This window comes from Oratosquilla oratoria, chromosome 17 (genome assembly GCF_046742065.1).
Source record: "Oratosquilla oratoria isolate Oo_2021 chromosome 17, ASM4674206v1, whole genome shotgun sequence".
Lineage (NCBI taxonomy): Eukaryota > Metazoa > Arthropoda > Malacostraca > Stomatopoda > Squillidae > Oratosquilla > Oratosquilla oratoria.
Window position 1 is genome coordinate 12,400,283 of NC_134793.1, and position 13,848 is coordinate 12,414,130.

Consider the following 13,848-nt stretch of genomic DNA (forward strand, 5'->3'; position numbering starts at 1 on the left):
GTTATCAGTAGGTGCTGGGGATCGATTTTTTATTTTTTTTTTTTTTTTTTTTTTTTTTTTTTTTTACAAACAGAAGGGAGGAAGAAGAGTGACAAAATCGGAAGCCCATGATCCCCTTCGCCAGGAGCTTCTGGGATTCGACGGGACGATTGGGCGGTGCTGCATGCAGTTCCTCCTGCTGCAGAGAATGGAGGTGAACGTCTCCTGGTGGAGTGGAGTGAAAATGAATTTTAGAGAAGCGGAGAGGAGGAGATGAGGGCGAAATGGTGATCTTTGTTCCTCTTCAATTTTAGTTTATTAGTTTGGTGTTTATATACCATATATATATATATATATATATATATATATACGTATATATATAATATATATGTATATATATATATATATATATATATTCAAATTTTTCTGTGAATAAAATTCCACTTATTGACTCAATTTCAACTTTGTGTGTGTGCGTGGGCGCGTGTGTGCGTGTCTCTTTGACAAAAGCCTTTCATCTCAAATCTTTTCAAAACGAAATGCGAAATAAAAGGGTTTACTGAATACTATTGAATATCTGCCTTTTTATATGATTTAGTTAAGGTATGGGAGAAGAATAGAGTCGCCATGTTCCATTCAATTTTGGGATCTTCCCTCTGCTGAATGAATGTTTTTGGCGTCAGTGTCGGTAATACGTCGACAAGACGTCAAAAAGTCGTCGACAAGACGTCAAAAAGTCATCGGCAAGACGTCAAAAAGTCGTCGACAGTTCATCAACAAGTCGTTGACAAGTCGTCAACAAAATTGAAAAATCCCGGCGGCCCTCGAAAACGGAGACAATTTTTTTGAACATGTAACGGTTTTAACGAATTCAACGGTTTTTAACGAACTTAACGGTTATAACGAATTTAACTTGTTATATTATTTCCAACGAATGACCTGAACAGGAGAATCAGTGGCGCTTTTTCACCTGAATAAAATCGTCTTGTCCACTAAAACAACACCAATATGGCGCACTACAGTAATAAAGTTTCACAAGGTGAGAGAGAGGGAGAGGAAACAAGGAAAGAAATGGAGGTACCGATAAGATAACGCGTTAAAGGAGAGATAGGACTTAACAAATATATATGATATCAGGAGGAAGACAGGTGGAGGAGAATGTGGATGTGGAGGTGGGTGGAGGATTTATGGTTGTCATTTTTGCTATCACTTCCACTTCTTGCCCTCCTTCGTCTTTCTTCTCTCCCTGGCTTTATTACCCTCCCCGTCACCTCTCCAGTCTTCCCTTCCCCTCTTTCCCCTCTCTTCCCCTTTACCATATCCTCCTTCTTACCCTCTCCTCTTCCTTACCCTCTCCTCCTCTTCCTTACCCTCTCCTCCTCTTCCTTACCCTCTCCTCCTCTTCCTTACCCTCTCCTCCTCTTCCTTACCCTCTCTGCCCCTTTACCCTATCCTCCCCTTTACCCTCTCCTCCTCTTCCTTCCCCTCTCTTCCCCTTTACCCATCCTCCCCTTCCCCTATCCTCACCCTTCCCCTCTCTTACTCCTTACCCTCTTCTTCCCCTTCCCCTCTCGTCCTCTTTACCTTCTTCCCCTTACCCTTTCCTTCCCCTTCCCTCTCCTCCCCCTTACCCTCTCCTCTCCCTTACCTCTCCTCCCCCTTACCCTTTCCATCCCCATTATCCTCTCCTCCCCCTTACCTTCTCCTCCCCCTTACCCTCTCCTCCCCTTTACCTTCTCCTTACCCTCTCCTCCCCCTTACCCTCCTCCTTACCCTCTCCTCCCCCTTACCCTCTTCTCCCCCTCCCCCTCTCCTCCCCCTCCCCTTTCCACTCTACCCCCTTCCCCCTCCTCCCCTTTACCCTCTCCTCCCCCTTACCCTCTCCTCCCCCTTACCCTCTCCTCCTCCTTACCCTCTCCTCCCCCTCCCCCTTCCACTCTATCCCCTTCTCCCTTCCACTTCCCCGTTTTCTTCCCCTTTCCCCTCGCCCGTCTCCTTCCCTCCCCTCTCCTCCACCCTACTTCCCTCCCCAAAGGTCCACTTCCTTACCCTCCCTTGCCCTTCCTTTCTCTTTCCTTCCCGTACTCCCCATATCTTCCCCTTATACTGCCCCTCTCCTCCCTTTCTCCTCTCTCCTCCCCCTTTCTCCTCTCTCCTCCCTCCTCTCCCCCGTCTCCATTTCTTTCCCCTCCCCTCTTCTCTCCTATCATGTTTTCCAACAACTTTTCCCCCTCTGCTTCTTCCAACTCATTTTCCTTCCCTTCAACTTATTTTTTGCCCTCCCTTTCTCGTCTTTTTTTATCTTTTTGCTTCTTCTATTTTTCCCTTTTCTTTCCTTTCGTCCTCCTCCTCTTCCCTTGTCATCTTCTTCCCTTTTCATCTCTTTACATCTTCCTTACCCATCATCCTTACTTTTGATTTTCCTCATTCGTCTTCTATAGTTTTTCGTTACTTTCTTACCGCCCCACCCCTTTCCTTCTCGCCTTCTCTGCCCCCCCCCCTTTGGAGGTGGAAGGTGGGGGGGATATTTATCTTGGGGGAGGGTGACTCCCTCACGGCTGTCGTCGGCGTCGTCATCGTCGCAGACTCACCTTATCAGCTTCTCCTCTTCAGGTCTCGCTCGCTTCGCTCCCTGACAGTGTCTGCGATGCTGAGATGCTTTCATTATAAGGCGGGACGCCTCTGCAACACACACACACACACACACACACACACACACACACACACACACACACACACACACACACACACACACACACACACACACACACACACACGCACGCACGCACACACACACGCACACACACGTACGTAGATAGGTTGTTATCGGCCAGGTTGGAGATTAATGAGTACTTGATGATAAATGAACCTGATATATTGTGATTAGTAGAGACCAAGATCTCATCAAATGTTGATCTACAGCTGGGGGAATAATAGGCACTCTATCTAGTGAAGAGATAGGGAAGATGAAATAGATGGCGGGTTGATGAGTGTTATGAGAAACGACATAAGTGTGGGGGAAGTAGATCTGGGTGAGGGCGAGGTAGACGAAATCGTCCTGGTAACTAGAAACAAAGAACTAAATAGAAGAGATCTCATGGTGGCATTCCCCCCCCCCTCCCTTCCCCAAGATGAGAGCTTGGAATTGAGTCTATATATTACGAAATGTTATTAGACACGACCCTCTTTAAGATATGTTTATGTCCAACAAAATAATAGTATCTTCCTTGTGGGAGACTTCAATTGCAGGGAAGTCAATTAGGAGGAATGGGAAGCAAGTGGTAGAGCGAATTCCTTGGGTTAATACCCTGTTTTATATATATATTTATATATATATATATATATAGATATATATATATATATATTGAGATATATATATATACTGTATATATATATATATATATATATATATATATATATATATATATATATATATACATATACATATATAATATATCTCGAGTATAAATAAAGTGACACAATGGGTGAAAGATATGACAAGAATAAGAGAGTATGACATTCCCACGAATCTTGACTTGCTACTTACCAAGGACCCAGCCATTATTCGCTCATTGAAATTATCTTTGCCCCTGTAAAGGAAAAAGTGGCCATGTAACAATTGAATTTCATTTTGAACGTGCAGGAAATTAAGCCAAGGAGGGCAACGGCAAGGCAGATCCAATTTCGGGACGGCAGAGACCGCTCAGGCTTGGAGAAATGCTTGGAAGAAGGAGACTGGGAGAAATTAATGAACACCGCTGGAACTAAGAGGAAATGGGGAAATCTTTCTTTTCATTTACGACTTATTAGGGTCCTCGCTGGCCGAGGGGGTTAGAGCGTCGCTACTTGCGGCGTGGGTCGAGGTGGTGGTAGTTCGAACATTCCCGCTGGCGAGTTGGACCAACGGTATGGTTCATTAGGTTCCATGGTGCAAAGTCCTCAGTAAGGGGCACCGTCCTAGCCTCCTGATAGAGGGAGTTTGCGATCCTAAACCGAATCATCCTCAAGGATTAGTGAAAGGACGAAGTGAAAACGGCTTCGTTTGTAAGACATCCTGGGACATGGTTAGGGTGAAAAAAGAGATATGATAATTTGTTTTAACGTCACAAACTCCCTCCTATCGGGAGGCTAGGACGGTGCCCCTTACAGAGGACTTTGTAGCGTGGAATTTAATGAACCATGCCCTTGATCCAACTTCGCCGGTGGCAGGGTTCGAACCGCCATCCCTTTGCCGCAAGTAACGACGCACATACAAACGACCTAGAAGCAATTCCACAGAACTTATACAGAGAAGGGAAAAAGTATTGATAAAGGTATCGGAGATAAATACAGAGAGGAATCAAAACTTTCTTACAGGTTAATCAATTGCAAACAGACACAGGGAAGGAACTGCAGAGTTGATAGCAGGAAGTGAGCTATTTGAGGGAGCTTCTGCTCGGGTTGATATAATGAAAATTTCATGTTTGTCTTCTCAAAGATGAGCTGACTTGTAGAAGATAAGTTGACCAATAAGGGTTTAGAATATACAAATGTAGAAATAATGGAAATATTCAATCTTTTAGATTCATACACACACACACATACAAACATACACAAACACGCGCGCACACGTAACATACGTACAAACAAGTGTTAAAATCTACGGCACACTTCCGCCATGTTTAACTTGTAGAAGGCCTGATAGAATCGTATCCAAAATACATACATACATACATACATACATACATACATACATACATACATATACCAAAGGCTTTTTCCCCCTACACGGGGGATTAATAAGTATTTAGTTTTATTTTTGTACCTTCCGCCCATCTCCATAGTTATAAATACAACCTTCTTATGATATATGTATATACATTTGTGTGTGTTTTCCTAGTCGTATTTACCTATGCTCGTAGTGCCCGTCCTTGTATCTTACAGCATCAAGTTTGTGTGTGTGTGTGTGTGTGTGTGTGTGTGTGTGTGTGTGTGTGTGTGTGTGTGTGTGTGTGTGTGTGTGTGTGCGCACGTGTGTGCACGTGTGTGTGTACTTATACCGTATCCAGTGTAGTGACCCCAGCGCCTCTGTTTGCATACAGTAATGAGCGTCTTCAGTGAAATTTCAACACACAGATGCTATATCTCCATCGATCCTCCAGCCTTCTGACCTTCCTTATATGTGGTTGGGAGACATCAGGATTTATCCACGGCCTCTTCCCTCGCCCACCTCTCCCTCGCCCACCTCTCCCTCACCCACCTCTCCCTCGCCCTCTTCTCCCTCGCCCTCTTCTCCCTCGCCCTCCTATCCCTCGCCCTCCTCTCCCTCACCCACCTCTCCCTCGCCTTCTTCTCCCTCGCCCTCTTCTCCCTCGCCCTCTTCTCCCTCGCCCTCCTATCCTTCGCCCTCCTATCCTTCGCCCTCCCCTCCTCGTCCTCCTCTCCCTCACCCACCTCTCCTTCGTCCTCCTCTCCCACCTCTCCCTCGTCCTCCTCTTCCTCGCCTTCCTCTCCCTCCTCTCCCTCGCCCTCTTCTCCCTCGCCCACCTCTCCTTCGCCCTTCTCCTCTCCCTTACCCTCTTCTCCCTCGCCCTCCTTTCCGTTGCCATCCTCTTCCTCGCCCACCTCTCCCTCGCCCTCATCTCCTTCGCCCTCATCTCCCTCGCCCTCCTCTCCCTCGTCCACCTCTCCCTCGCCCACCTCTCCTTCGCCCTCTCTCCTTTCGCCCACCTCTCCCTCGTCCTCCTCTTTCTCGCCCACCTCTCCCTCGCCCTCTCTCCTTTCCCCCACCTCTCCCTCGTCCTCCTCTTCCTCGCCCACCTCTCCCTCGTCCTCCTCTTTCTCGCCCACCTCTCCCTCGCCCTCTCTCCTTTCGTCCACCTCTCCCTCGTCCTCCTCTTCCTCGCCCACCTCTCCCTCCCCCTCTTCTCCCTCGCCCTCCTCTCCCTCGCCCTCCTCTCTCTCGCCCTCCTCTCCCTCGCCCTCCTCTCTCTCGCCCTCCTCTCCCTCGCCCACCTTTGCCACATGTATCTTTGTCCTTCACCTTCCTTTTTCTCACTAGCTCCAATCTCTCTCTCTCTCTCTCTCTCTCTCTCTCTCTCTCTCTCTCTCTCTCTCTCTCTCTCTCTCTCTCTCTCTCTCTCTCTCTCTCTCTCTCTCTCTCTCTCTCTCTCTCTCTCTCTCCCTCTCCCTCTCCCTCTCTCTCTCTCTCTCTCTCTCTCTCTTATCCCACCTCCAGTCCATCTTTTCTTCTTCCCCAGTCCTTCATCACTTAATATAATTTTGCCTCTCCCCCCCTCTCGTGCTCTCCTCTCTTGCCTCTCGTCTCTCTTTTATCATCTCTCCTCTCCCCTCTCTCCTTTTCTCTCCCTCCCTCTCTTCTCACCTCCCATCCTAATCCCATTTCCCCTCAATCCCTCCTTCCCCTCTCCCTTCCCCTCTCTCTCTCCCCTCCCATCCCCTCTCTCTCCCCTCCCGCTTCCCCTCTCCCCTTCCTTCTCCCTTCCCCTCCCGTCTCCTCTCCCCTTCCTTCTCCCTTCCCCTCCCGTCTCCTCTCCCCTCTCCCCTTTCCCCTCTCCCCTTTCCCCTCAGGGACATATGCAAAACGCTTGAATGTATTATTCTAGACCCGTAGAACTATAATGAGCTACAACCAAATAAGAGGAGGAAACAGCGTCTGGAAAGTTGAAACAGTTGATTAGCTTCTTCCTCATTTCCGATGCCCAACAGCCCGCCCACGGCGCCCACACCCCGCCCACGCCGCCCTCCCCCGCCCATCCTCGTATGATTCAATTTCTTCCTTATTTTCTGACTCCATACCTCCCCATTATGCGCATCATCATATTTCACCACTCCTCACACCTCACTCCCCTCCTCACTCCCCTCTCCCACTTCCCCTCACCCTCCCACTTCCCATCCCCTCCCCTCTCCCCTCTTCTGTTGTCTTCCTCCTCCTCCTCCACCGTCCCTTCCTACCTTACCCTCACATTTGGCCTTCTCTTCCCTTTTCCCCTCCCTCTTCCCCTCCCTTTTCCCCTCACTCTTCCTCTCTACTCTCTCCCCTCCCTCTTCCCCTCCCTCTTCCCCCTCTACTCTCTCCCCTTCCCTCTCCCCCGCCCTCTCCCCTTCCCTCTTCTCCTCTCTCCCTCTTCCACTCCCTCTAACCTTCCCTCTTTTCCCCTCACACTTCCCCATACTGTCACTCTCCCTCACCCTCTCCTAATATCTCCCCTCTTCTCACTCCTCTCCTCACCACTCTCTTCTCCCCTGTCCTCTCCTCCCTCTTTCCCCTCTCCTCTAACCTCTCTCTCGCTCTCTCTGTCTGTCTGTCTCCATCTCGTACCCTCTTTTTTTTTTCTCTCCCCTCCCCTCCTGTCATTTCTCCCCTCTCTTCTTCAATTTCCTCTCTCCTCTCCTCGCTCCATTTCTCATCCCTGCCCCCCTCTCCTCTCTCCACTCCTCTCCCCTCTCCTCCCCCTTCCTCACCTCTCTTTTGTCCTCGTTTCTCCCCTCTCATCTTCCCTCCCTTTTCCCCTCCCTTCTCCCCACACTTTCTTCCTATCCTTTCTCCCATCTTCAACTCATTCTTTTCACTCTCTTCTACCCTCCTTTCTCCACATTTCCCCCATACATTTTCCCCTCTCATCTCCCCTCTTATCTTTCCGCCCTTCTCCCCTCACTTCTCCCCATCCTCTCTCCTATCTTCACCTCATTCTTCTTCCCTCTTTTCTCCCCTCTCCTCTCCTCTCTTATCTCCCATAGCTTCTCTCCTCTCTTCTCCCCTCATTTCTCCCCGTCCTCTCTCCTATCTTCACCCCATTTTTCTTTCCTCTTTTGTCCCCTCTCCTGTACCGTCTTCTCTCCCATAGCTTCTCTCCTCTCTTCTCCCCTCACTTCTTCCCATCATCTCTCCTCTTCACCTCATTCTTCTTCCCTCTTCTCTCCCCTCTCCTCTCCCCTCTTCTCTCCCCTCTTATCTCCTATAGCTTCTCTTCTCTCTTCTCCCCTCACTTCTCCCCTCACTTCTTCCAATCATCTCTCCTCTTCACCCCATTCTTCCTCCCTCTTTCCTCCTCACCTTCTCCTCGTCTCATCTCTCGTCTCCCCTTCTATTTTCCTCTGTTTTCCTCTTTTCTCTTTTTTATCCTGTTTTTCCCCTATCTTCTCTCCTCTCTCCCCTCTTTTACCCTCGCTTATTCACCCCTCTTTTTATTGCCCTCCTCTCCCTTCCCTTCACTCCCCTCTTCTCCTTGCTCCTCTTCATTCTCCTTCCTATTCTCATATCCATTCTCCTATCCTCTCCCCTCTCCATTCTCCCCTCCTTTCCCCTCTTTCTTTCCCCTCTGCCTTTGGAATATTAGACACTATAGGGCCTCGCGGCGGAAGCCTTCCACAGTACCCAGAAAGGGAAGTTCGAATCCCGAAAACGGATATTCTCCCCCTTCAGACATCCATCGTTCTTCGGCATCGCGAGAATATCTTCTTCCGGTCCACGAACTCGCCGTCTAAACCCAAATTTATATATCTCTTCGTCTCTTCGGTGAGTTGGCTGTCACGAGAGTGTGTGCGTGCGCTACAAAGAGTCCGTCACGGAGTGGCAGACGTCGTGATTTATTCTGCCAAAGCATCCTTAGGACATGCCTCTCTCTCTTTCTCTCTTCCTCTCCCCTTCCTCTCTCTCTCTCTCTCTTCCCCCCTCTCTCTCTCTGCCTCTTCCCCCCTCTCTCTCTCTCTATCTTTGTCTCTCTCTCTCTCTCTCTCTCTCTCTCTCTCTCTCTCTCTCTCTCTCTCTCTCTCTCTCTCGCTCTTTCTCTCTCTCTCTCTCTCTCTCTCTCTCTCTCTCTTTCTCTCTCTCTCTCTCTCTCTGCTCCCCCTCGCTCTTTCTCTCTATCTTTGTCTCTTTCTTTCTCTCCTCTCTCTCTCCCCTTCCTCTCTCTCTCTCTCTCTCTCTCTCCTCTCTGTCTCTTTATCTCTCTCTCTATATATATATATATATATATATATATATATATATATATATATATATATACACACACCCACACCCTACTAGCTGACTCCTCACTACGAACATAGAATTCCCCTTGGTAGGATAGAACGATAGATAAGGATAGAAGCGTTGGTGAATGATCAATAACAAGATAGAATACAATCTCTTTTCGTCCTTCCTCCCTATCCCCTCTCTATCCTCCGAAACAACCATGTAAGGACCAATAGGACTCTTGATGTTCGTTTGTCCTCCATGTAACTTCTCTCTTCCCCTCATCTCTCCTCTCTCCTCTCCTCTATCTCCCCTCTCTTTTCTCCCCTCTCCTCTCTCCTCTCACCCCTCTCCCTTTTCCCATCTGTTCTCTATCTCTCTCCTGCCTCCCCTCTCCTCTCTCTTCTCATCCCTCTCTTCTCTCCCCTCTCCTCTCGCCCCTCTCTTCTATCCCCTCTCTCCTCTTCCCCTCCCTCCTCTCCTCTCTCCCATTTCTCCCCATCTCCATTCTCCTCTCTCCCCCTCTCCATTCTCCTCTCTCCCACCATTCCCCTCGACTCTTCTCTGTCCTCTCTCGTCTTTTCTCGTCTTCTCTCTCCTCTTTCTCCTCGCTGCCATTTCTCTTCCGTTTCCCATTTCATTTCTAAACACCTTCACTCTCCTTTCTCCCCTCTCTTCTCTCTCCGCTGTTTGTCTTTCTCTTTGACCTATTCTCTCTTTCTCTCTTCTGTCCCCCTTTCATTGGTTGTCCATCATTGTCAGACTGCCGCTCTTCAGGCCGCTCTAGCGACATCAGGACCACCTGTGACGTCATAGATATTGGATCGCCGCGCTCGTGGCAAGAGTAGGGACTATCTAATGCATACAGTCTTCCTATAGGGATTGGGGTCTCGGTACTTTTCAGATGGGACCCTCAGTTTGATCTGAATAAAATTGCATGATACGTTTTTTGAAATATGTGTGGTTCACCATGGTCTTGGATCACGTGTTGTACTCGTGATCTATAGCTATTTCTCTCCTGGAAAAGAGCTCAGAGCTCATAATTATATGACCGATGTACGGGTAATGCTATGACCTTACTCGCACACACACACACACCCAACTCCCCGCCCAAGAGAGTTGGAGTAATGACTCGCAACGTAGTGATACTGAAATTATTTCAGCCCTGGGCGGGATCCGAACCCGGACCGCCGTAGTGGCAGCCGGGAACTCTACCAACTGCGCCATCGAGTCGTGTGTGCGTGCATATATAAGTGACTGTGTGTGTGTGTGTGTGTGTGTGTGTGTGTGTGTGTGTGTGTGTGTGTGTGTGCGCGTGTGTGTGTGTGTGTGTTGGGAAGAAGAAAAAAGGTAAGGAGCCTACGCCAGGAGGCGCTGAGTAGCTGCTGCGGCCGAAGCCAACTTTGTCTTATGGGGACTGTTGGGGCAAGTGACAGTCACTGATAGGAATCGGAAGGGAGTGCGAGACTCGAACCCAGAACTAAACGAATTACGAGACCGACCAGTATGCTTCCGTTGGCGCCAAGAGCGTGAAGGATTGTGTTGGTAAAAGAAGAGATTGGCATCCATTGGGGGGGGGGGGGTGGCGGTGACAAAGACATTCTAATAGATACCGAAACTCAAAGGATTATAAAGGAGGAGCATGCCTACAGGAGACCATTTGGTCCATAACTAGTCGGATGCGAAAAAATGTAGTAATGATAAATTAATAAATCAATAAAAATTATGAAATATAAATAATAACAAATAAAATAGATAAATGCATACGTTTAATTAAATAATAAACAAACAGGTAAATAGTAAATACTAATGAAATGACATGTAACTAATAATAAATTAAAATCAAGCAAATAATAGTAAACAAACAAATAATAACAAGCAAATAATCTTAGTCTTTTGTGGTCATCTGTAGAATTTGCGGAGACGCGATTTATGACATGCAGCACATCACGCAAACTTGCTTATGATTATTTAATTTTTTATATATATTTTTTTATCCTCTTCTCGCAAGGTGGGGCATTGGGGACGAATGGAGATGAATGAAAATGCTTGGCGCCATCTGGAATATGAGAATGCAACCCAATGTAGAAGTTTAACTCACTAGTTTAAGTAATTTTGAAGTTTGATGTATGTAGGGTTTTCGTTTTGTTTTTTTATTATTATCATTTATTTGTTTATTTGTTGTATTATCAATGACTCCTTCCAATGCAATGGCATTTGTTTAAGTTTAGTTTGGGTTGGAGACAGACATTTTTATATAACTAAAAGGAAAGGGGAAGGGAACGGTCGTCGGCACAAAAGGGGATGGGGGTCTAAATGGATTGAGACACGTCCCTTTAGTTTGGAAATAGCCCCTTTCCCCCCCTCCCCCCACTCTGGGGGGCGTAAAGGGGGGGGGACCTGACAGCCCGTGGTTTTCGCCTCCGGGTCTACGGAGGCGGTGTGTGGTGCCGCTGCTGCTGCCTCTGTCATTTTTGCCCAATTCTCCTCTTATTACAAAAGAAAATGAATTGTTTCGCCAGACCCGCTGTCTCCCTCCCCCCCCCCTCTGGCACCCTGGCACCTTGGCATCCTGGCACCAGAGGAGGACGAAGAGGAGGAAGAGGAAGAAGTGTAGAAGGAGGGAGATGGTGAAGGAGAGGAAGAGGGAGACAAGGATTAGGAGGAAGAAGATGGAGAGGATGAATACTCGAAGGAGGTAGAGAAAGGAGGGAGGTGGTAAAGGAGGAGGAGGAGGAAGAGGGATAGAATGAAGACTAGGAGATGGAGGCTCTGGAGGAAGAAGGGTAGAACGAGGGAGGTGGCAAAGGAGAGGAGGAGGAGTAGGAGTAGGAGGAAGCTGTAGAGGAAGGAGGGTAGGAGGAGGGAGGTGGCAAAGGAGATAAGGAAGAGGAGGAGGAGGAGGAGGCAATTCCGTGAGAGATAATGTTTTCGCCCGACTTGGACGAAGGACGTGAGGGCATCGAGACCGTGAGAGAGAATAAGAGGCGACAGTGAGAGAGAGAGAGATGGGGGGAGGGGCAAGTCTTCTTTGGTCTTCAGCTTCGTTTCTTTGGAGAAAATTGAGATTGAAAGTCGCTCTTGCAACACTGAGTAGCCTTGCTTGACCTTCATCTGAGACCTCTGAGTCTTCTTCTTCTTCTTCTGAGTCTTCTTCTTCCGAGTCTTCTTCTTCTGAGTCTTCTTCTGTGTCCTCTTCTTCCAAATCTTCTTATGAGTCTTCTTCTTCTGAGTCTTCTGAGTTTTCTTCTTCTGAGTCTTCTTCTTCCTTTCCTTTCCTCTCCTCTTGTTTTCTTCGAGTTACCATTTTCTTTTTTCTTCTTGTATTTGTTATTCTCTCTTTTTTTCGTCTTCAATATTTTGTCTCCATTTCCCTCACCTTCATCAACTTCGCCTTTTTTCAATATATTTTTTATTTCTTCAATTCATCTTTTATATCCTTCTCCATTTTTTCTTTCTTTCTTTCCCTCCTCATCACCTTCTCTTTCTTCTTCGCCGTTATTTTTTTTTCTTTTCTTTTCATTCTTGTGCTTCTGTTTCTTGTTCCTTTTCTTTTTTTGTCTTTGTGTAAACAGGTAGACTACCCACATGGAGGCCAGGGTGGTAATATATGCATAGATTATAATTATATATATATATATATATATATATATATATATATATATATATATATGTTTCAATTAGCCATTTCCAGTCCAGTGCTGAACAAAGACCCCCAAACACTTCCATAACTCGCATAACTGTACCAACAACCCGCCACGTCACTCCTGCAAACTTCTCCATGTCACATACTCCATAGGTGATGTCCTTGACCATTTCTCTCCGATCTGTCTCCAGGCGATTTTATTCACCCAACGGGTGGAGGGTGACTCGAGAAACTGTTTTGTTCCAGACACGCCCCCCTCCCCTCTTCCCTCTCCCCTCTTCCCTCTCCCCTCTTCCCTCTCCCCTCTTCTTTCTCCCCTCTCCCTTTTCCCTCTCCCTTCTTCCTTCCCCCCACTCCCCTCTCTCCTATCCTCTCTTTCCAGTCCCCTCTCTCCTTTCTTTCCTCTCCCCTCTCCCTTCTTTCTTCTCTCTTCTCTCCCTCACCTTCCCTCTCCCCTCTTCCCTCTTCCTTCCCTCCTCTCCTCTTCCCTTCCCTATCTCTCCCCTCCCCTCTTCCCTCCCTCCTCTCTCTCCCCCCTCCCCTCTCTCCTCTCCTCTCCCCTCTCTCCTCTCCCCTCTTCCCTCTCTCCCCTCCCCTCTCTCCTCTTCCCCCTCTCCTCCTCTCCCCTCTTCCCTCTTCCCTCTCCCCCCTCTCCTCTCCCCTCTTCCCTCTCTCCCCTCCCCTCTCTCCTCTTCCCTCTCTCCTCTCCCCTCTCTCCTCTGCCCTCTCTCCTCTCCCATCTTTCCTCTCCCCTCTTCCCTCTTCCCTTTTTATGTTTTTTCTTCGCCTCAGTCGTCCATCCTTTCCCCCATTTGTCCTCACAGTTGTCTGAGCTTCGTCACATATTTATTGCTTCTGTCACATCACATGACATCACACGTCACACCACATCAAACGAATTGCCACGTCACACACATCACACTGTGACTTATCACCCAGACTCACGTCATCACATCAAGCCACAGCATCACGTCAGGTACGTGATGATGGAAGCTTGTCACGACCACGTCACAACATTGTCACCAAGGTCACGTGACCAACACTAATATTGTCACCACCACACTCTACCACCCAACTCTACAACCACCACTACCGCCACTACTATCACCCACAACTACCGTATCACCACCATCCATCACCATCACCACCATCCACGACCTCCACCACAACCAACATTACCACCATCCACCTACAACCACCACTATCACCACCACTAACCCACAACCACTACCAATCCACTACCATCCACCAGCACCACCTCCAGCTC

The 13,848-nt window shown here is 48.0% G+C and overlaps 1 protein-coding gene across 1 annotated transcript in view; it reads left to right on the plus strand.

Annotated features, from left to right (window-relative positions):
- The first annotated feature begins 987 nt into the window (after positions 1-987).
- The window catches only part of Syt4 (Synaptotagmin 4), a 67,793-nt gene continuing 54,932 nt past the window's right edge, over positions 988-13,848 (plus strand). Inside the window, exons 1-2 of the mRNA XM_076200170.1 lie at positions 988-1,018; positions 13,374-13,557. Of these exons, the coding sequence (XP_076056285.1) occupies positions 988-1,018; positions 13,374-13,557 (215 nt within the window). The remainder of the gene's footprint in view (positions 1,019-13,373; positions 13,558-13,848) is intronic.